Here is a 23,369-nt window from a genome sequence, read left to right as displayed (position 1 = left end):
AGAAGGGTTACATGCAGTGCAACTTAACAAGTCTGGGATGAAAGTACTGGTCTAAGCGTTCATCCAGTAGCTATGTCAATAAGCATTCAAATAAGATGGTGGCTATTCCAGAAAATGCCAAACAGTTCTGGGGTCAAGTTATCAAAGAGGAATCTACTAAATAGCATACCAGTTTGGGCATCTGGCTCCTGCCGATTCCTCCTGCTGACTCGTACCAGGCCACAACCTTCTCCTACCTCATCAGTAGCAATAAATTCTTTATCCTTTCTCCTTGATGCCCACCCCGTCCCTTAATTCTGCTTGGATTCCAATACTCTTTTCCCATATCAGTGCCACCTCTATTCACACCAATTAGATCTTCCTACAGAATCAGCACTCCTGTTTAAGAAATAAAAGCTTCGACAGTATTCACACAAGGAGGTTACTGTCTCAGGCTGCAAAAATCTGGGAATTTGGTGAAAACTGATGGATGGATGGATAGAAAAAACCTGGAAAGCACCCTGGAAGCAAAAGGCAAATCATTTATAAAGAACTTATATAAATGACTAAGAACCCAAAAGATACTTGGGCAAAGTTGAGATTTTTGGCTTTTTTAATTGGCTTTTTTTAAAAAGAAAAACATCTCAAATTACTACTAATCAAAGAAATACAAAGTATAGTAAAATGACATTATTTAAGTATCAAATAGGCCAAGATCTGTAAAAAAGAAAAAAAATATATTCCTCAGCATTTGGAATGGTGTTGTGACGATAACAGTCTCCTATGCTAGTGGTGAGAACTGAAATGACTGAAATCTTTCTAGAAAGCAATCTTAAAACTTTATAGATATAATCCAGTAATTCCACTTTTAGTAATCCTAGTTTAAAGAAGTAATGCTAAACAGAAATTCAGACAGTGCTTACACCACCAGCATGCTCAATTTTATTAAAACACTTTATTTTTTAAGTAATCTCTACACCCAATGTGGGGCTTCAAGTCATAACCCCAAGATCAAGAGTCACATGCTCCACTGACTGACCCAGCCAGGCACCCCAAGGCTCATGCTATCTTAGATGTTTATGTTTAACAGAAAAAAAAAAAAAAGGTAGAAAACCCATGCTTGATATTAGGGGAACACTTAAATAAGAATCTGTTCTTTTTCTTGCCAACCAAAAGTAATCCCTTCCACCTTTTTAAGTGGTTAGTGCCTCTATTTTAGTACTTCAGCTGATTTGTTATCATACTTAGCTATGCCCAAGTCTATTTGCTACACTGGACTGTAAATTCCCTGAATATAAATCTGAGGTCCCAGTTGGCTCTCTCATATCCCTTTACCACCTCTTGAGAACCCCCAGCACAACACTTCACTAAATAATTTAGCAGAACACAAAAATTTCTGTTAAGTTGAATCACTATACAAAGCAAATTAATCAATGACTTTGAAGACAGTATAATTTTATACACATAAAGTCATACAAACAACAAAAGACATAAACAAATACTAAATTTAAAACTGACCTAATTCCACAAGATTATAAGAATATTAGATTCCTAAATACAGAAGTATTAGACCGCAATAGTCAAAATCTACAGCCTTGTCCCTTTGACCCCTCCTTCCTGCCTGGAACACAGACTTAAGGTCTAAAGATTTGGGGGGGGGGGGAAGCCACCTGGGTGGCTCAGTTGGTTAAGCGGCTGCCTTCGGCTAAAGTCATGATCCCAGGGTCCTGGGATCGAGTTCCACATCGGGCTCCTTGCTTGGCAGGGAGCCTGCTCCTCTCGCTGCCTCTGCCTGCCACTTTGCCTGCTTGTGTGTACTCTCTCTGACAAATAAATAAATAAAATCTTAAAAAAAAAAATAAGCTCTATATACCTGCAATTCAACAAATTATATTTAAAAAATAAAATAAAAATAAAAGTCATCTTGAAACCATGACTCAAGAAACTACAAGTCAAGGGTTGTAGAGCCCAAAGAGAAAAGCCTAAATTCTCATTAACATTGCTGAGCTACTGCCTCATTTTAGATACCTTGTTATGTGAGAAAAAGAAACCCTATATATTAAACCCATTGTTAATGTTTTGTGTTACTGTGACTTAAAGAATTTTGTCACAGATATCAATAGGGTTTTCTGTTACTCGTTCTGACTTATAAACAATGCGTACCCATCTACTTGGTTACAGTGACTAGACCATGAATGGACACTTAAATCAAATAAACCCTAATCAAAAGTCTTTATCTAGAATGACTTATAGTTTCAGGAGAAAGCACTCCTTCTTTCCATTAAAGGCTAAGTCTACAGCTGCAGGCAGACATCTTGTTCATCCTTGAAAAGACCTATCTATTGAATACAGACAAGCAGAGTCAAGAGATGGAGGAGAGACATCATCTGAGACCCTAGATCGAGCTCTGTCTGAAACCTACGCCAGACTTCCCAATTATCATGCAAACTAACTTGTTTTTTGCTCAAAGGTTACTTGAATAATATTTTTAACACTTACATCCCAAAGAGTCCTATATACTATAGTGAAGTAAACACAAAAAATTCTTTTACAGTTGAAAAAAACTCTACCCTATATTAACCAACATATTTCAAGTTAATTTGTCATTCTGCAATTGCCTACTATTTTCTTTCGTACTGCCCATACTACAACCTCACTGAATCACTTGTTCTTTCCTGTGTACTATTCATATTTTTTATGTGATTTTGCCTTTTACATTAATGCCCTTCTATCTTAGTCTCTAATCACATTTCCTCAGAGACTGTATGTCCATTAGTAATTCTAACCTGTGTTACAGTTATTCATGTGCAAGCCTTTTCCTGCCCAACTGCACTATAATCTCAATATGCTTGGATTTGTGTATCTCCCCACAGGCCTGTCTCCAAAATCCATGTTATTTTTACTAAACCTATGCTATTTCCCAATTGTTAACACCTCAATAGTTAGGGGTCAATAGGAATATAGTTAATCTAACCTCCTAGGTACAACAAAAGCCGTATTAACACAAGTGAGAAGACTAAGTAGGGGCACAAACTAGAGTCAGGTAGATAAATTCAGGTATATAAAACAAAAATAGTCAAACTTTGTCTAATTAAAAATTTTTTTTTCATTAGAGATGTTCAGGTTTTATGATTTTTGCTGAATCACCCAAGTCAAGCCTATTCTAGGCCTCAGTCCTCTATTAGCTGTTAGGCAAGTCTGTCTATAGCAAGGACTCTGACCTCCATCCACCCACTTACCCATTATTACTTTTCTGGGAGATATCCATGAAGAGAATATCTACTCTTAACAGTATCCTGACTCTAAGCCACACCCCTGTATCTAGGCTCAACGTGTACACAGCTAATGCCTTCAGCTCCCCTAACTCTTCTACAATCTATTTCTCACTAGCTTATTATTCTTACCAACTTACCACATCCTTGCCTTTCATCTTGCCCTTAGCTCTACCTGGCTGATGGCTTATCCTTTACGTATTGGCACACAGACAGAGACTTCAGAAAGACTACACAGGCAGGAATAATATTCAGTTAATAACAGCAGCTACCATTTATTGAACATTTACTGCATGCTAGGCATAGGGCTAGGTACTTTATAAAGTGTCTCTGATTTTTTTAAAGCATTTTATTTATTTATTTGAGAGGGAGAGTGAGAGAGAGAGAAAGCATGGTGTTGGGGGAAGCAGAGAGAGTGTGAGAAACAGACTTCTCTCTGAGCAAGAAGCCCAGTATAGGGCTCAATCCTGGAACTCCCGGATCATGACCTAAGCTGAAGGCAGACACTTAACTGACTAAGCCACCCAGGTGCCCCTAAAATGTCTCTGATTCTTATGATAATCCTAATGATGTCAAACTAATTTTACAAACAAGGCATCTGATCCTCAAAAAGGTGAGGTCATTTGTCAAATATTATCCAGATGACAAGTATTACAGCTGAAATTTAAATTCAGATCTGTCTAGTTCCAAAGCCCATGTTTCTCCCATTCTATCATACTGCCAAAAATAAAATGTTGGATGTTCTCCCAGCCACCACTCTTATCCCCCACCCCCACAATCTATACATACAGCAGAGTGATCCTTTGCTCCAATACTAATTCATTCTTTGCTCAAATCCCTCCAATGGCTCTCCCCGACACCCTGCCCTTTGCTCAGACTAAAAGCTAAAATTCTTACTATGGCCTAAGAACCCTATTCAATCTGTCCACGCATCCCCTCCCCAATCACCTCTCTAATCTCATTGTTTATCTTTCCCTCACTTACTTCACTCCAGCCACACAGGCTTGTCATTCCTCATACACACCAAGGCTGTTCACAACCAAAGGTTTTTGCACTTACTGTTCCCCCTATCTGTAACCACTCTCCTCTCCGCCTTGAAACTCCTCACTTACTTTAGGTCTCTGCTCAGATGTCACTTTCTCAATGGGACCTTCCCTGACCACCTATTCTAAATTGCTACCTCCTGACCTCAGTACTCCCTAACCTCCTTGTCCTCTGCTTTCTTTTCTTCTCCAAAATACTTATCACCACTTAATATACTGCATGTTTATTTATATTAATATTATTAATATAACATACATACCATATGCTATATTTATTTATTTATTGTCAATACCCCACTGCTAGAATATAAACTCCATGACGGCAGGAGCTTTGTATAGTCTGTTCATAGTACTTGGTATAGAGCAATTATTTATTAATTACTGAATGAGTAAATGGAGAGCTTCAGTCTTCCTAAATGTTTAAATAAAAATGGTCTCAAACACATTTTTCAGAAAGCAAATACAAAGGCAACCTGCCTTTGTCCTAGTCTAGATTAATTTAGCAAATCTTCTCCCCTCAAACAATGCATTTAAAGAACACTCACTCCCTCTAATTTTCCATCCTTGTGGATAGCCATGTCATTGAGCAACAAACTGAGCAGACTGAGCCAACTTACCCAGAGTGTAGTATAATAATCAAATAAAACTTACAGCAAAGTTAATCAGACACATATTTAATGATATGCATAATTGTTATTGTGCTGCATGGTAACTAGGCATAAATGGTAGACACTTCATGTAAATGACTCTAATTACTATTTCTTTTACAGCCAAATCAAGCATGTCTAGGATCAGATTTGGGTGAAAACAGGAAGGAAGGGAGAGCTGGACACCTAACTCTGGGAGGTAAGTCCTCTCTCTTACTCCACCCCCTTAGGCATTTGGGCTAACAGTCTCTCAGTCTGGTTTACATGTTTTCAAGAATAACTCTTTCCTTTCCATGGCAGGAGAGACTCCCTTTTACCAAAAACTAAGTTGAGGGCTTGGTCTCTGATTCCAGTCATAATATGTGAGAGGAATCAGAACAATCACTACTATCTCTGGCAAGGAAGACAGGGAGGAAAGCCGGTGGGAAAAAAAACAAACACAGCAAACTTATTGAGGACCTACAATATGGCAGGCACATGGCACACTAGGAGGTGCTTTACATAATTACTCTACTTCCCCACCCCACCTATAGCCCCAAACTCTGTTCCTAGGACACAGGAATAAGCAAAGAGTGGGACAGTTCCAGTGGGGACTCTCTGTTCCAAATTCTCTTATAGGGTCATAGAGAGTTATTTTAGGTTAGCAAGTTAACACTACTAGGAAGATTAAGTGGAAGCTGTTGTTTAGTGGCTGTTTCCCTTGCTTCCTATCTTATCTAACCTATAGGAGGAGAAAGGGCCCCCTACTTTGCCGTGGATTTATCCAAACCCATCCAGCCTTCCCAGCCTAGGCTAAACTCATCCTCTCCGAGACATCACCCTTATTCACTGCAGCTCTCCTTTTTCCTATTGAACTTACTGTCAGAATCATTCATTTGAGTACATTATCATTGACTTTGTGTCATCTTGTTAATGAATTTCTTAGGTTAATGCTTATCTCCCCAGTGAGACTGCAAGCTCCTTAATGGCAGAAATTCTGTCTTAAACTTCTTTAGTAATCCACATAAGTTCTATCACCATTAAGAAAAGAAAAATGTTCTGTAAGTATCTGGATGAACTAACATTGAGGAGGAAGGCAATAGGTGATAGAAAGGGATCAAATTTCGCATTCTAGGTAGACAAGTTGTTGTTGAAATTTATAGTATTCTAGTTACACTCCTGAATGAATTTTTAAAACATATCTCCTCCCTATGAAAAAGAAAGTTTTGGGGCACCTGGGAGATTAGTCAGTTGGGTGTCCAATTCTTGATTTCAGCTCAGGTCATGATCTCATGAGTCATGGGATCAAGCCCCGAATTGGGCTCCAAGCTCATTGCATAGTATGCTCTCCCTCCGGCCCTCCCACCAACCTCAGGTGAGCACCTGCTCTCTCAAATAAATTTAAAAATAAAAAAATAGAATAAAAATTTTATTTTATTCAAATAAAAAATAAATAAATGTTTCTAAAAATATTTATGAAATATTTCTAAAAATATTTATTAAAATAAATAAATAATTTATAAAGTGTTACTGTCATTCAGGACACAGTAGACATCTTTGCATGGAGGTCTGAGACATCTGGATCAGAGCTATAAGACATACAGTGCTGAGAATATACAGGTTTCCAAGTCTATCAGAAAACATACATACATATATCTATATCTGAAAGAGTCCTAACAACCAGATTGTAAATCCCATTGAGCAGCATTATACAGGGTCACTGGCCCTTGTTCCAGGGGAATAAAGAGAATCTGAAAGGCTTTCCCTGAATGAATGACAGTCTCCTTTGCCCACCTGATGGTCTCAGCTTCTCAATAAGTTCAATGAGAAATCCTGGCTCTGGTGATATAAGTCTACATTTGGTTTCAGAATACTCAGAAACAAGTCTGAATCAATGTCAACAGCAAGTATATGGGGCTGTGAGTTGCCCCATCACATCCTAGTAAGGAAAAACAGGCTAAAAGACAAGTATTACATAGCTGAAAGATGTCTTTGGACAGTAATCAATACCAAAACCTGCTATTTAACCACAAACAATGAGAGTTCAGTCTCAGAGGTGTCAGTAGGAACCATTTTATACTACTCTTTACCTAATAACTCTGACCAGAAGAAGGTTATCTTTCCTAGTGCTCAAGGTACATTCAGCTTCTCAAATTCATTTATTTTTGGATCTCAATGCTGAGTAAGTTGTTGACTCATAACTAATACCAGTTGAGTAAGCATGGTGAGATAGGCAAGATAGTATCTTCCTTCTCTGGTCACCAAATGTCCATCCCCAGAATTCTTTCAGTCACTGGAACTCTCTGCTAAAAAAAAAAAAATCAGACCTGAAGAGCTATGTCAAATTAAAATTACATCCAGAACCCTAGTCCTTCAGTGTTCTTCTACTCAAAAGAGATAATGTCCAGATTTAGGTCTTCAACTTTTACTATATTTAAAAGATAACCATGCTATTAAAATGACACTTAAAAATGATGACAAAATCTCTGACCCAGTAATTCTACTACAGGGAACAGTAACAGCAGCTAAAAGGCCTTAAGTATTTACTCTGTGCTAGGCACAGTGCTATGCACTTTCCTTAAAATATCTCATTTAACCTCACAAAAATCAAATAAAGTCCTTACTATTAACCGGCTAGCTGCATAAAGGGAAGCTAGGAAACTAGCACAAAATCACACACTGGTAAGTGACAAAGATGAGATTTAACCTCAAACTGACTAGATTCCAAAGCCCATCTTTTTTACTACCACCTAAACTAGTATAACATTATATCCTTGGGAAATAACCACAAAATATAACAACTTTAGGCACAAAAGGCTCAGCGACATATAAGTATAATGTGGCTGAAACATGCTAAATACACAACAGCTAAGTAAGTGGAGGCAATTCAGATTAAAGAATATTATGTAAGCATTAAAAATATTTTTACACATAACTTTAGTGACATGGGAGAAATTTTATGCTATTAGTAGAAAAAAACAAAATACAAAATTTTATAGATAGTAAGATCTCAATTATGTAAAAAATATATCTGTCCATAGAAAGATCTAAATTTACTGCTAAATTTTAAAAAAAAGCAAGTTGTAGAATAATATATATACTGAGTGTGTGTGTGTATACTGAAGATGGTCCCATTTATCTAAGTAGTATCTGACTCACTTTAAGTGTTCATAAATAAAAGCAATTATTACAATGAACATGATTACTTTATAATAAAAAAAATCAACAAATTTATTTAAATTATAAGCTTAGGTACTATCTTACATAATAAATAAAAATAATATTACTTCAGAAAAATTAAATACCATGTGCCTTTTTTCCTGGAAATCTTTTTTTTTTTTTAAGATTTTATTTATTTATCTGACAGAGATCACAAGTAGGCAGAGAGAAGGGGGGAAGCAAGCTCCCTGCTGAGCAGAGAGCCCAACACAAGTCTTGATCCCAGAACCCTGAGATCATGACCTGAGCCGAAGGCAGAGGCTTTAACCTCTTAAGACATCTTAAATGAGCCATCCAGGTGCCCCTTTTCCCAGAAATCTTAACCTATAAAATACCTCACAATTATACAATTTCAGATTAAATACTTCTAAGTTATGGGAATCAAATAAGACTGAGACATGCAACACTTGCAATCATTTAAGGTATGGTTATATTCAACACGCTGGACCACAGAGAGCTGAGCTGATACTATTATACTTAGAAATATACAGAAAGGCAAGATTAGGGGTGGTAATTCACAGGATGTGATGAACAAGCAGATTCTCTTGGTCAGTAACTCACACTGCACCCAAATCAGTATCTTTCACGTTCTCTTCAAAAAGTAACCAATAGTCCAGGGTGACGCAGCAGAGAATACAAGACATGAACTGAAATTAGGGATATTTCTTAACTATAGTTTTAACACAGAACTTTCACATAAAAAACCCCGTAAGGGACTTATCTTGAATAAAAAATGGTTAATTCTTCTAAGACTATATGTCAACTATACTTCAATTTTGAAAAAAATGGGCAACTCTAGAACTTATTTCCTCAAGTTCCATAAGGAGTCTCAATATCTGAATATGTAAGATGAAACACAAGGTTCATAGCATTGCACTGATTTTTGGACTACATATACCAAAGAATAAGTTGAAACATTAAAAAATGAAAGATTTTTCCCTTCCCTTTCTCCTGAGTATGTGTAACAAAACAGCATACCTGCCAAAATAATAAAGAACATGAAAAGCATAGAGAATTAAGTAGATAAGAGAAAGAAAAACGAACCCAACAACTTTAACTTTGAGGAAGAGTGATCCGTTTTTCCTGTACTGTACTGTACAGGATTACAAAACTACCATGCAAAGAAAAGAGTTTGATAAATCCTGATAAGTTTTACCTGTGTCTTGCCCTATCAGCCCATTGCAGTACATGGCATGTCGTTCAATCTTTGTGGGTGGGAAGCCTTGGTCACATAGCGGGCAGGAGACCTGGGTACTGGATGAGATGGTAGAAATAGGTATTTCCTTCTCAGCATTTCCCCTGTTACCAACCTGAAGAAAATAATAAATGGCAACTGTAACACTTTACTTTATAAAATACCTTTTCCCTCAAAGAACTGCAAGAGATTCCATCCCATATTTCATTTACTTTCAAAGAGACAATACTGAGGCACCTGGGTGGCTCAGTAGATTAAGCCTCCGACTCTTGATTTTGGCTCAGGTCCTGATCTCAGGGTGGTGACACTGAGCCCCACATCAGGCTCCATGCTGAGCACAGAGAAGATTCTCTCTCTCTCTGCCCTGCTCTGGCGAGCCTGATCCACCCCCACTGCATGCTCTCTCTCTCTCTCCCGCTCTTGAAAAAAAAAAAAAAATCAGTTTGCCAAATTCAGATCTGAAGATTGGGAGATACACTAATATACTTAATAGTTATTCAGAACCTGTATACTATATGCTAAACATTCTGCATGTAATACTCATTTAATCCTCATAGTAATCTTACAAACTATTAATCATACCTTTCCTACACATGAAGAAAGTATTGCCCAAAACAGTAAAGCAATTTGCCCAAAGTTACATAACAAATAGGAAGCAGAGCTGAAATTCAAATCAAGGACTATTTAGCTCCAAAACCTGAAGGCATTCCTCTTTATCAAGATCTTTATCAGCGGGGCGCCTGGGTGGCTCAATGGGTTAAGCCTCTGCCCTCAGCTCAGGTCATGATCTCAGGGTCCTGGGATCAAGACCCTCATCAGGCTCTCTGCTCAGCAGGGAGCCCTCTTTCCCCCACCTCTCTCTGCCCACCTCTCTGCCTACTTGTGATCTCTCTATCAAATAAATAAATAAAATCTTAAAAAAAAAAAAAAGATCAGTTTGTTGTATCTGCTGTGTTCCAAACAATCTATGTATCAACAGCATCTCAAAGAAACTTTTTCAATCTCATAAAAGAACTGTGAGCATTCCAAGTGTGAGCATTCCAAGTGACTTCAGACATAAGGAATTAGGAAACAAGAGTTCTTTTTTTTTTCTGCTCATTTTTTTTTAATATTAACCTTTTTTTAAAATTTTTTATAAACATATAATGTATTTTTATCCCCAGGGGGTACAGGTCTGTGAATCGCCAAGTTTACACACTTCACAGCACTCACCATAGCACATACCCTCCCCAATGTCCATAACCTCACCCCCCCTCTCCCAAACCCCCTCCCCCCAGCAACCCTCAGTTTGTTTTGTGAGATTAAGAGTCACTTATGGTTTGTCTCCCTCCCAATCCTATCTAGGAAACAAAAGAGTTCTAAGCAAAAGTAGCACAACTAAAATTTAAGACCTAGACCTCAGCTTAGACCAATAAGACATACCACCTCTTCTGTTTTATCTGTGACTTTTAGATTAAAAGAGGAAACAGAACAGAACTAAGACCCAACTATTTAAGCAGACTCAAAAGTCCTTAAGACAATTCTGCAGAAGCCATTCTTACACCTTCTCTCTCTTATTCCTCTCAGTGTTTTATAATCACCATTTTTCTTACAGTTCCCAGTGTCTGAGAGGCAGTTTTATTTTACCTTTACAGGTCAGAGCCAAGAACTCTGCAGTGATTAATTCAACAGTGTGCGTGAGCACTGCAGCACTACTGCCTAACACTTGCTTCAAAGGACAGCATGTCCTAACCAATCAATGTGAAACTGTCCCACACAGCCACTGCTTCCATTTAAGAGCAAAGAACACCTGGACTATTATTATGCCTTACTACGGGGAAAAAATAAACCCTCTTCTGGTACAAGATCAAAACAAGACCAAAACTGCATGGGTAGATAATTTGAACTCTGAGGCAACAGGAGGGCTTTGGTTTTGTTTTTTGTTTTTGTTGTTGTTTAGGCCATCCCTAAAATCTACTGCTTGTGAATGTAATCCAACAGAGGGAAACAGACCATCTAAATACCAAGTCAAACAGTTTCTACAACTACCAGAAAATGTCGTTTTTCAACCCACCTGCCTTTTACTTAAAAAGACATATTCTGAAAGGGGAAAAGAAGAAAGATGAAATAAGAACTAATAGTGCTTGAGTTTGTTATCCATACCAGGATTGGCTAGGCATTTTCCATACCCATCACTCACAACAATCCAACTGGCAGAGGGATCACTGGATCTAGTATTACAGAAGAGGAAATTGATATTTATATAAAAGGTAAAGTAACCTGCTGATCACAAAGTTAGTAAATATACAATCTAGACTTGAACCCAAGATTCTGCAGTATCAAAACTTCAGTATTTCTATTTTAGCAAATTGTGGCAAAAGCAAAAAAAGCATCCTCTTTACTTTGTTGCTGACCCTGCCAGATTTTGGGAGACTATCTGATTCTATTATCCTTCTCTAGAAGGTGGAGAGAGCCAAGTGTGTCTGGAAGTTCTAGGTGTTATTTATTCCAAGCTTAGTCACTCAGCTTCTCACAAACCCCGCTTCTTCTGTTCATAAATCTTACAAGGCAAAGCTGTCTTGGGCATGCAAAGCCATTTGAACAGAGGGGAGAAAAATCAATATACCCTAAAATTTGCAAGTAGTCTTGAGTTACTGAAAGTTAATGGCAACTGAGCAGTTACTTGGCATTCTAAAGTTCGCTAAGCACAGAAATGTTGTATGACATGAATGTCACTGGTGCTCACACCCAACACTCTACTCCTTTGTATTCATTACCAGCTCCAAAAAATGCATGGAATGTACCTTCAACTATTAATGTATTCAAGAGGGAGTAGTCTATTATTGTCTTAGTGTGAATACAAGACCAGTTCCAATCACATTCATAGACAACTGAGAGGTTCTGAACATTTTTACATAAAGTAAGATTTTTTTCAGCATCATTTAAAAGTTCTATTTAAATATTAACTACAATGGACTTCAAGAGGAAAAAATATAAGCAAAGCAGCTTTTATTAGGACTGTGCAGTCAGGGATTCAGTCTCTGAAGAACTGCTTCTACTTCTTTAAAATATTATACAGCCATTTCTCAAAAGAGATACTTGGACACAGAATCTTGATCTCTTAGAGGCTGGTCCTTACCTTCTGGCCTCAAAAGAAACCTCACCTAAATAAATGAACTGGGTGAAAATAAAAGTTATGTCCTACAAATCACCAGTCCTGACCCTTCCCCACCCAGTTTGTGTGCAGCTTAGAAAGCTCTTTAGATCTTTCCCCTCTTTCCAGAAGACTCAACACAGTTTACTTAAAAAACCACTGGCTAAACCAACTGTTTGATTCTGAATAACTTCTATTAACTTTTCTAAAAAAAGAATATCTCCAACCAAGGGATTATCTCAGGCAAGATATTCAGAAAATATTATTTTCAAAAGAACCTGACCACTGCAGGAAATCAAATCAAGAAGGATTACAGTTCTGCCATGCTATTCCAAATAACTCAAATACTGTTGAGCAATTCTCTGTCATTAGTAAGCTAATATCACTGAATAGCCACAATATATTACAAAGCAGTAAAATAATAACTGGTTCCACATGCATACTACTTCTTGTGCCAAATCTTTGCTATGCATTTCATATTCTCTAATCTTTAAAACAACCCAGTAAAATAGATTACTTTTTGTCTCCACTTTACATATGAAGAACTGAAATTCAGAAAAGCATTCCTCTTCTATGCTTCCCTAATGCCCTCTGTCATTATATTTGTCAGAAACATTGTAAGTATCTATGTGTCTGTCTCCTCCTTTACCAGGATCCTCTGAGGGCAGGCACTGTTTTGCTGTTGTTGATCTTTATACCTCAAGAGTCTAAAATGAACAACCGGCATACAGTACATAAACTATAATATCTTTCAAATATATGAAATGAATAAAACAATTAATTTATTTGCCCAAGCTCACAAAATTAAGTGATAGGGTTGGGATTCTTCTAATTCTAATGCTCAAGCTCCTTGTACTACACCAAACCACCTTCCGATGAACAAGAAATTTTAGGACAAATGACCCTATATACAGACTCCAAGAGCAAGAGTCTACACCCACTATACTATCTTTGTGCTCATAAAATATTCAGATTCTACCTTTCTAATAAGTGACGTGTAACTAAGTGGTGATTACTCAATGACTTAAAAACTATAGTATCTCTGGGACGCCTGGGTGGCTCAGTTGGTTAAGCAGCTGCCTCCGGCTCAGGTCATGATCCCAGCGTCCTGGGATCGAGTCCCACATCGGGCTCCTTGCTCGGCAGGGAGCCTGCTTCTCCCTCTGCCTCTGCCTGCCATTCTGTCTGCCATTCTGTCTGCCTGTGCTCGCTTTCCCCCCACCCCCGATAAATAAATAAAAAATCTTTAAAAAAAAAAAAAAAACTATAGTATCTCTAACATCTTTTAATGGATACAGAATTCTAAGACTATTAACAGACATCCATAGATACCAGCAAACAGCAACAATGAAAGGAGGACATTCAATGTGAGAAAGGTCATATAATTCCATCCCTTTGATGTGTAGTGGTGCAGACATATACACTATAAATTCTAAATAGGGTTCATGCTCTTTGCCCCAAACAAAGAACAGTCTCCTTTGCAGTCATGGATGGATAAGAAATCAGCCTTCATTAACAAAAGGATTGTAGGGTTCTTCTGTAGTTAGTTCTGTTCCCTATCACCATTTAGAAGTTTCTGCTCCCTCCCTGGAAGCCATTTTAACATTATCCAGCAGGATATGTTCTCAGTCACTCTGTTGCAGGAAGTGTCACCATCCTCCCTACCACCATTGGCATCAGAGAATCTTGGTCTGTCAGTTGTGTCAGATCAAGTTCCAAGGAACCAAGCAGTGTGCATGATTCATGAAAGAAGAATTTCTACCCAGTTACCTGCAATGCAGAGACTAGGCAAGGGATCTACCTTCTATTATAAAACTGTTTTCAAAAAACCTAGAGTATAAAAAGGAATAAGAGAATGAAACCTCTATTTTTAAATGCTCAGGGTAATAACATACACAAATGTAACCAAAATATTTATTTCCACAGAAAAATTTAATTCTCAGGCTGCTTTTCAGAACAAGAAATTTGAAAAATTCTGAATTCTTTTTTAAAATTCTTGGTAAACTATTGTGTAAGTCTCAACATGATATATATATACTGAGAATCTCAATCAGAGGTATGAACTTTAACAACCACCTTTATGGATGATGGCAGATATGTGAAACTGGAAAGGTAAAAAAGCCAATAAAAATCCACCTATTTTTTCCTGCTGCTATCCTGATTGCATTTCTGATACCATGCAGAAATTAGAGCTGAAAGTTATGTATAATATAAATATAGTGACTTTTTCCAAGATTGTTCATTTCTGTTACTTATCAGTAATGTAAAAGAAAATATCACAGACTCTGGAGATAGATCCAGGTTCAAATTATTAGCATTTTGAGTATGAATGAATGACAAACATTCTAAGCCTCTGTTTCCCCCATGTGTAACAGAAATAATAAAGCACATTAAGAAATCAAGCAATGATAACTACTCCTATTTTTAGAAACAGTTGCTCAACCGAAATTAACTGTAGTGCTGAGCTGAACTTAACTGTAATAATCTCTGACATAATCACCTCCAAAACTACAATCTTTTGTCACCTAAATCTTTTCAGCCGAGAGAGAGGAATATCAGTAGAAAGAAAATACTAAGAAAAATTGTGCAGAATATTCACCTCCTTATCTGCCATTATTATTCTTACTTCATCCAGGATCTCTCTGCTACCTGAAGAGACTTCTTTTTCCAAGTCAAACGTTTCAGGAGAACTTAGCTGTGTCTCTGTAATTTATAAAATTAAAAAGTAATTTTCATTTTGTATTTTCATAGTTAAAAAAACAAATACCTATTCCCCCTAAGTTTATAGTGATTAATACTGACTGCAGTGGTAATACAGATCAGTCTGATTCTTCTTAAAGCTTTACTAAGGCATAATGTATATATAGAACAATTCATCAATTTTCAGTATGGGCAAATGTATATAATCTATACATGGTAACTTTTTTTTTTTTTTTGCGATACCCATGTACAGTATCATACCACATAATAATCGCAATCAAGATATAAAGTATTGGGGCGCCTGGGTGGCTCAGTGGTTTGGGCTGCTGCCTTCGGCTCGGGTCATGATCTCAGGGTCCTGGGATCGAGCCCCGCATTGGGCTCCCTGCTCCGCAGGAAGCCTGCTTCCCTCTTTCTCTCTCTCTCTCTGCCTGCCTCTCTGCCTACTTGTGATCTCTGTCAAATAAATAAATAAAATCTTTAAAAAAAAAAAGATATAAAATATTTCTGGGGTGTCTGGGTGGCTCAGTTAGATATCTGACTCTTGATTTCAACTGAGGTCATAATCTCGGAGTCCTGAGATGGAGCCCTGCGTCAAGCTGGGTTCTGGGTGTGGAATCTGCTTAAGATTCTCTCCATCTCCCTCTGTCCCTCCTCTCAATCCCTCCAACGCCCCCCTTAAAAAAATAAAACATTTCTAAGCACCCTCCCAAAATTCTTATGTATCCCTTTGCAGTGAACTCCCCACTGCTTGGCTCCTTGCAATGACCAATCTACTTTACATTCCTATAGTTTTCCCTTTTCTACAACATTACATAAATGAAATCATACAATGTGCCATCTTTTGTGTCTGACTTCTTTCCTTTAGTATAATGTGTTTGAAAAGTAACCATGCTGTTACATATCAATAGTTCACTCTTTTTTAATGCTGAGTAGTAGTATTCCACTGTATGCAAGTATCACAATTTGTCCATTCACTAGTTAATCCATCTGACTTCTTTTCAGCATAATTTGGGTTTTAAAGCATATTTATTTTGACAGAAAACAAAAACATGCCAATGTTAGTTCTAAAGCTAAAGGGATGATTAGAGAAGACAGAAAATTGGGAGAAGAAATAGAAAATACAACCTAAACAAAGATATGCCTTTCTTTAATACATTCTTTAGGCGGCATCTATTCATTCAACATTAACTCAACAAATATTTATGAATAAATTCCAGGCACTATACAGACTGCAAGTAATAAGGAGATGTAAGATGGTGTCCTTCATAGTCTAGTTCAGGAGTCAGCAAACTACAGCTCATGACCCAAAGCCAGCCACCTTCCTGTTTTGGTAAATAAAAGTATTATTGGAACACAGCCACACCCATTTTCCCCTGTATTCTATGGCTGCTTTTGTGCTAAAATGGCAGCTGAGTAGTTTCAGTGGCACAGCTGAGTCATTTAGCCCACAAAACCTAATATATCTATCTAGTCTTTTACAGAAAAAGTCTGTCAACTTCTGGTCTAGCCACCCATCATGTAATATAACAAAAGAACAAGGGCACCTTGGTGGCACAGTCGGTTAAGACACCAATTCCTGGTTGCAGCTCAGGTTGTGATCTCAGAGTCATGGGATCAAGTCTCACATGCGGAGTCTGCTTAGCATTTTCCCTCCCTCTCCCTCTGCTCCAGTGTTCTACTCATGCTCACTCTCTAAAATAAATAAAATAAATCTTAAAAAAAAAAAAAGAACAGTAATTCTATGTCAAAGAAGGACAACTTCTTTGGAAAAGAAAGTTATCTCAGCCTTGGCAGAAAAAGGCTTACAGTGCGTAAACTTCAAAGTTGTCTTTGTCAGGAACACCTCTACTTGCTACAGGAGATGCTGCCTAATTCAAGAATCATTTAATAAAACTAATTTAAAAAAAAAAACTTTTTTGTCAAGTTTCCCTGAGATATTACCAAAAAAGACATTTAGTCTCTTAGAAAATAAGAGCTATTCATTGTCTGTACTACTGTAATAATAAAAAGTCTTTAATTAAACTTTCTGTGAATAGCTGAAATAGTCAACTATAAAAAAAAGAGAACATTAGCTCCTTAGAAATAAATAATACTAAGAGCATACACACGGTGGGCATAAGGCTATAATTCTGTTTCTTCAACAAAGTGAGTAAAAAAAGATGCTATAATTTTGAGTATCAGATCCCTGGAACTTTCAGAAATCTAAGACAAAACAAAATAGAGAAATGGACTACTATACTCAATCTGCAATTCATCTATTTAGAACACACTGAAAACTCAAGTTGTCTGGAAAATTTAGATGGCATAGCTTCTAAATTTTATATTTACAAAGAGATTCAGGAGTCTGGCTTCATGGAGAAGTAGTTACACTTTCTCAGCAAAAGGAACAGTAATGTTATGGAAACCTTTTGCAATCTCATTTAGGAGTGGTTTTTGTCAGCAAACAGTTGGACTAATTTAATTCGCAAGCTAATGACAGCAATTCATGATCATAAAAGATATCTAACCTCAGTCCTGAAGGGCCTGCTTTTCCCCCTCTCACCAACTAGGGCTTTCAAAATTATTGTATTCACAGGTTCCTCCTGCAAAATCCCTGGGCAACGTCACATGCCATCATCTTAAACAAATTGAGTGACTTCCTAACAGGATGGCATAAGTCAGCAATCCAAGATGGGCAGGTGGTCAGAGGTAGGGGACGGTCAGCTGTGGGAGTTGTAAAAGATAGCAAAGCATTCTTGAGTGCTCCTGCCAAAATCAAAACACTTGGTAGTGAGGTCTCTTAATGGATATCATCAAGCAGTTAATTCAAATATATTTTATATGAATAAAGAAACCCACTTTCAATAGAAAGCAACATAATTAAATTTAAAAATAAGTAAAGAAAGGCCTTTTATGATATGCTGCCAAATGTTTATAAATGTTCATAGGTCTTTCCTAAAATAATGTGTAAACTAAGTTTAAGTCTCCATAGGAAAAAAAAAAAAAAAACTGAAAGAAACCAAAATAAGAAAACTATGAGTCTCTCTGACCCTGACAGGTAGGTTATATGAGACCCAAGAGAAACTAGGTATGACTTATGGTAACATGTGTACAATATGTACTGCCTAAAGAGTTCAAATATTGATAGGAAGTCCCTTAATCTCATACGAATGAGGTTACTGATTCAATTGGCCTCACTTTTAAGAAGAGCAAAAAAAGGAAATATAAGCTAAAACAAAATCCTTAAAAAGTAATGGTTCATATCACAACATAATTCTTCATATTATACAATGATTCAGCTCCAGAGTTCCCTTAGATAATGGGTATCTTAGTTTATTTAAAATTATTTTGTGTGGTGGTGCCTGGGTATGGCTCTGTCAGTTAAGTGTCTCCCTCTGGCTCAGGTCATGATCTCAAGGTCCTGGGAGGTTGCCCAGCCAGGAGTCCACTTCTCCCACTCTCTGCCCCACCCCCCACCCCTGCTCATGTACTCTTTCACTCTCTCTCTCAAATAAATAAATAAATAAAATCTTTTTAAAAAATTATTTTGTGAGGGCATCTACGTGGCTCAGTTAAGTGTCTGATTTTGGCTCAAGTCATGATCTCTGGGTTGTGGGACTGAGCCCCGAAGAGTCAAGCCCCACATCAAGCCCCTCATTGGGTTCCACACTCAAAAGAGTCTGCTGAAATTCTTTCCCTTGCCCTTCCCCCTCTCAAATAAATAAATCTTTTTAAAAAAATTTATTTATTTATTTGACATAGAGAGAGACAGCGAGAGTAGGAACACAAGCAGGGGGAGTGGCAGAAGGAGAAGCAGGCTTCCTGCTAAGCAGGGAGCCTGATGTGGAGCTTGATCCCAGAAGACCTGAGCTGAAGGCAGATGCTTAATAACTGAGCCACCCAAGTGACCCTCAAATAAATAAATCTTAGAATAAATAAAATCCCATTAGCAATTTTTTTTTAATTTTAATAAATAAAATCTTGTTGTAATTAAAACAAAAAAAATTTTTTTATGTCAAAATCTATTCATGTGCAACATGGAATGAACGTCTCTTATACCTAAAGTACGGAACACAAGTCTTTTCATCTCTACAATTAACAAAAGGCAAAGTGTGGTACTTAATCAGGTTAAATGCCTTATCTGAGATTAAAAATAAGTCAATGACAGAACTGTGCACAAAATTCAATTTCTAGACTCCCTCTGCTATAAGGAGTGAATGGCAATGTAAAACTAGAAAAATCTGCTTAATGACAGGCATATTTGAAGACAGTCCAATCTGGAGAAATATAGAGTCCTCTTGCCTCTGAATGTACAGTTAAGTGCTACTCCTGATGCTTTGCTGCCATCTCTGAGGAGGCTGGTAAGCAAATGAGGAAACAAAGCATATTAATCTCAAAACTAAAACATCCGAGAAAAGACTAAGAATCAGAGCTAATGTCCATTTAAAAAGTGTGTGTGTGTTTATGTATATATATGTGTACATGAATATATGTGGAGGAGATACACACACATCAATCACAATAAACCTCCGGAAAGTGGGTTGGAAAAGCCAGAAAAATTAATAGGCACAAAAAGGTAGATAGCTAGGGATCAGAAATTCAGTTAAGATCAGTGAGTTGCTTACCAGGACACACAGTGATTTCCTCTGCAGAACTCTCTGGCATAAGGACTAAACTCCTCTTACTGGTCAAAGCAGCAATGCTGAAAAAGAACCAAACCCCAAGTGAATCCCAGTATAATAAATCAGAACACAGAGCCAAAAGCAATGGTGAGTCATTTACAAAGCCACAGGTAATCTGATACCTGCTGTCCAATACCACAAAATCACAACAGGGAAGAAAGGAATTGATAGTGAATACTCCAGGCCAGAAATGGAGAAAATAAACATGCTTACAACTCTGGTTCCAGCGAAATCACTGAATCCAAAGAATCCCCTTTTTGAGTCTTTACAAAGGAAAGTTGAAGGGTAAGGACTATCTGTGAACACCCTAGAAGACAGAAATTCCACTCCCATATAAGAATGTCAATGGCGGGGGGCTGGGTGGCTCAGTGGGTTAAGCCACTGCCTTTGGCTCAGGTCATGATCTCAGGGTCCTGGGATTGAGTCCCACATCGGGCTCTCTGCTCAGCAGGGAGCCTGCTTCCCTCTCTCTCTGCCTGTCTCTTTGTCTACTGTGATCTCTCTCTGTCAAATAAATAAATAAAATCTTAAAAAAAAAAAAAAAAGAAAGAAAGAATGTCAACAGGGGGCACCTACGTGGCTAAGTAGGTTAGACATCTGACTCTTGGTTTCAACTCAGGTCATGATCTCAAACGGGTTGTGGGACTGAGCCCTGCATTGGGCTCCCTGCTCAGTGGGGTGTCTGTGCTTAAGATTCTCTCCCTCTGCCCCTTGCCCTGTGCACACACTCAAGTGTGCTCTTTCTCTCTCTCAAATAAATAAATACATCTTTAGAGAGAGAGAGAAAAAAAAAAGAATGTCCATTGTGTTTTATAGCCTCCATCTCAGCCTTCTGAAGGTTAGAGATTTATAAACTCCTAAGAGAAAATATGGAGATTCTCTTGACAACACACTCGCTTTCCCTCACCTTGCAGTTCAATTTTCTCTTTATCTCAAGATGTGGCTTTCCAAGCAACAAAAAGATACAATTCCAAATTGCCCTACAGCAAAACCTGCCCATACAAGTTAAATATCTCTTCTGAGAGTAACATAATTATGTACTGCTCCCATCATCCAACCTTTTAGTTTACCCTGCCTGTTCATGGAGTGCAATCTCTTCCTGACACAGGAACACATGGCTGAGAGATCTGAGCATCTGAGCTACCCCCCTCCACGCCTCACAGAACTTTATGACTAGTTTGATCAAGTATGCAAGAGGATACTTAAAAAATAAAACCTCGTATCAACTAAGAACCACAGAGAAGAGAGACTAACCATCACTGATTCATGATAAATAAATCAATCCTGATAGGAAACCGCAAGTGATTTCTCTTTCTAAATAAAACATCTTATAACATTTATTGTAAACCCAAGCCAGACACAGTTTACTCTGCATCTAACATTACGGCTCTATTCAAAGGGTCCATCACAAAACAATTTGCTGACATTTATAAAATGGGCTAATCAACTTGAAGTCAAACCACATTGCCTGCAATTCCAACTCTCTCCTGGTAACAAAGCATATAATCATTTATTAAAACTTACATCTGCTCTGCACAGGCTCACCACAACAAAGCAGAGGGACCTGGAAGAAGCAAAAGGCCTATTCCAGTTAAAACCACTTCCAAAACCATCTTAACAGCGGGAGAATCAAACCAAAACCATATTCTTCAACTCAGAAGGAAATACCTAGTACTATCAATTTAACCAAAACCCTAAGAAGCACAACCAAACTACAGCAAATGGTAATTGGGCCTCAGCTTTCGTATGAGAAGTGGAGGTCACTCAACATAAAATTAGCTCTTGAGTAATCCCCAAAGGTCAACTACCATATAAAAGGGAAAATTAAAAACCTGATCCAGTTGATAAGCACAGTTCGTAATCAATCAACCACTATATATTATTAAGTGAGAAGACCTAAGAAGGTAATCCCATCAATCGGCAAGAATAACTGAGGAGGTAATGCAAATACAACAATTTAAGGGAAAAATAAGATACAACCAGATTAAAAGTGGCACAGTACAGGGAGTGAGGGTGAGCCATGTTCTCTGTGACCTGAATAATATGAATAATAAAAAAATAAGTCTTAAGAGTACACTTAAAAGATGTATGCAATTTGGACATGCAGATAAAATAAGCATAAGCAGAGGAAATCAAAGGGGACAGGAGGACTAGAAGGACTGTAAAGAAACTAGTCTAGAGCCTTCAGATTGGCAAAGGAATCTAAGTTAAGAGAGCAGCAGAATGTAAACACTTTTAGGAATGGTAAAAATGGGATACATGCCAAGACAGCTGGACTATACCAAAACAACAACACCTTCTAAGATCTCTTCCATTCTAATATATCAGGCTTCTATGAGATACATATTTGAGAACTGGAAGATAATGATTTTTCTCAGTCTGTACATATAAAGGAGCTAAAAGATCCCTGGCAAGCTGTCCCGATACAGCATCACTCATGTGCTTCATCTCTCTTACTCTGGCACCATCAGGGAATTCAGACCCAAAACAACTTATAATCTTACCTTTGTGAGGCAGGTACAGAGTTTCCTTCTTCAGAAGTTTCTTCAACAAATAGCCCTTGGGAAGACTGCAAAGAAATATAACATCCTAAATATACAGGCACAGATGAACTGGTTTCTCCTCTTTAAAAAAAACTTTTAATTGCTCAGCGTCATTACTCCGCAATTAGCAGTAAGAATAAAACATTTTACTTAAGTCAGTAAGTTTCAGTAGAAAAAAAGCACATCCTATGGAGTCAGAAGAGTGGGATTTATATCACAGGTGGATTACCCCTTAACTCTGTAATCTAGGGTGTCACATCTCAATCATCTTAAAATGGTTATTAGACTGCCTCACAGATTTATTATGAGAATTTAAAAAGATAACATAGGTGATGGCCTTTGTAAAATGCAAGACACATGAATACTAATTGGTGAGTCAAATGAATCACGATTTTGAAAAAACTACTAGAAAGTTCTGTTGCAGAAGGAGGAAACACAGAGAAAAGCCCAGTTTTCAATGGAAATATTTAACTGGGGACAACACTGCAATCTGTGAAGAAGTCTCTCTGAACACAACCAAGCCATAACACAGAACATCCCAAAGGGAAGGTTATAAAGATTTCTTTTGCTACAAATCTGCTACTATGATTTTATTATCTGGCTACAGGGATATCTTTTTTAAAATGTAACAAATAGGGACTGGATTTTTAAAAAAGATTATTTTCTATGATTAATAGTAAAGTTGGTGCAAAGGTCTAATCATTAAATGTAGGTGTACAGAAAAAGCAGCTACTGCTGCCATAGGGAGACTTCGCAGAAGTACCTGAGCTGAGAGGCTTCTTCCAATAGATATAAAGCTACTAGGTGAAGTTTTCAGGGTCTCCTAACGGGATATAAATAACCTAAACAAGTTAGGCATCTCTGTACCACTCAGGCAAATAAAATACACTAAAAAACAGAAATAGCTGAGATGAGCCTTCCTTCAAAGGAAAGATAAAGCTGTGCAATGATCAGGAATACAGTCATTATGAAAAATGAGGGTTGAACAAACTGTC

At 37.6% G+C, this 23,369-nt stretch overlaps 1 protein-coding gene and 1 long non-coding RNA gene across 11 annotated transcripts in view; one reads left to right on the top strand and one right to left on the bottom strand.

Annotated features, from left to right (window-relative positions):
- LOC106006190 overlaps nt 1-12,044 on the top strand; it is a 43,350-nt gene extending 31,306 nt beyond the window's left edge. For all 3 annotated transcript variants that reach the window (XR_001180129.2, XR_001180154.2, XR_001180133.2), the window contains 2 exons: nt 5,065-5,140; nt 10,969-12,044. This is a non-coding gene — a long non-coding RNA (uncharacterized LOC106006190). The remainder of the gene's footprint in view (nt 1-5,064; nt 5,141-10,968) is intronic.
- UIMC1 (ubiquitin interaction motif containing 1) overlaps nt 1-23,369 on the bottom strand; it is a 132,389-nt gene that overhangs the window by 25,630 nt on the left and 83,390 nt on the right. For 6 of the 8 annotated variants that reach the window (XM_045075578.1, XM_045075581.1, XM_045075583.1 and 3 more), the window contains 4 exons: nt 22,336-22,400; nt 19,775-19,851; nt 15,067-15,170; nt 9,296-9,449 (listed from right to left, as the gene is read on the bottom strand). In XM_045075578.1, the coding sequence (XP_044931513.1) occupies nt 9,296-9,449; nt 15,067-15,170; nt 19,775-19,851; nt 22,336-22,400 (400 nt within the window). Of the gene's footprint in view, nt 1-7,010; nt 7,227-9,295; nt 9,450-15,066; nt 15,171-19,774; nt 19,852-22,335; nt 22,401-23,369 lie in introns of all 8 variants that reach the window. The other 2 variants (XR_006605385.1, XR_006605386.1) reach the window with 2 other exon arrangements.

This window comes from Mustela putorius, unplaced genomic scaffold (assembly GCF_011764305.1).
Source record: "Mustela putorius furo isolate JIRA1106 unplaced genomic scaffold, ASM1176430v1.1 tig00000145_pilon_pilon_pilon, whole genome shotgun sequence".
In the NCBI taxonomy this organism is placed as follows: Eukaryota; Metazoa; Chordata; class Mammalia; order Carnivora; family Mustelidae; genus Mustela; species Mustela putorius.
This window is presented reverse-complemented; position numbering and strand designations above follow the sequence as displayed.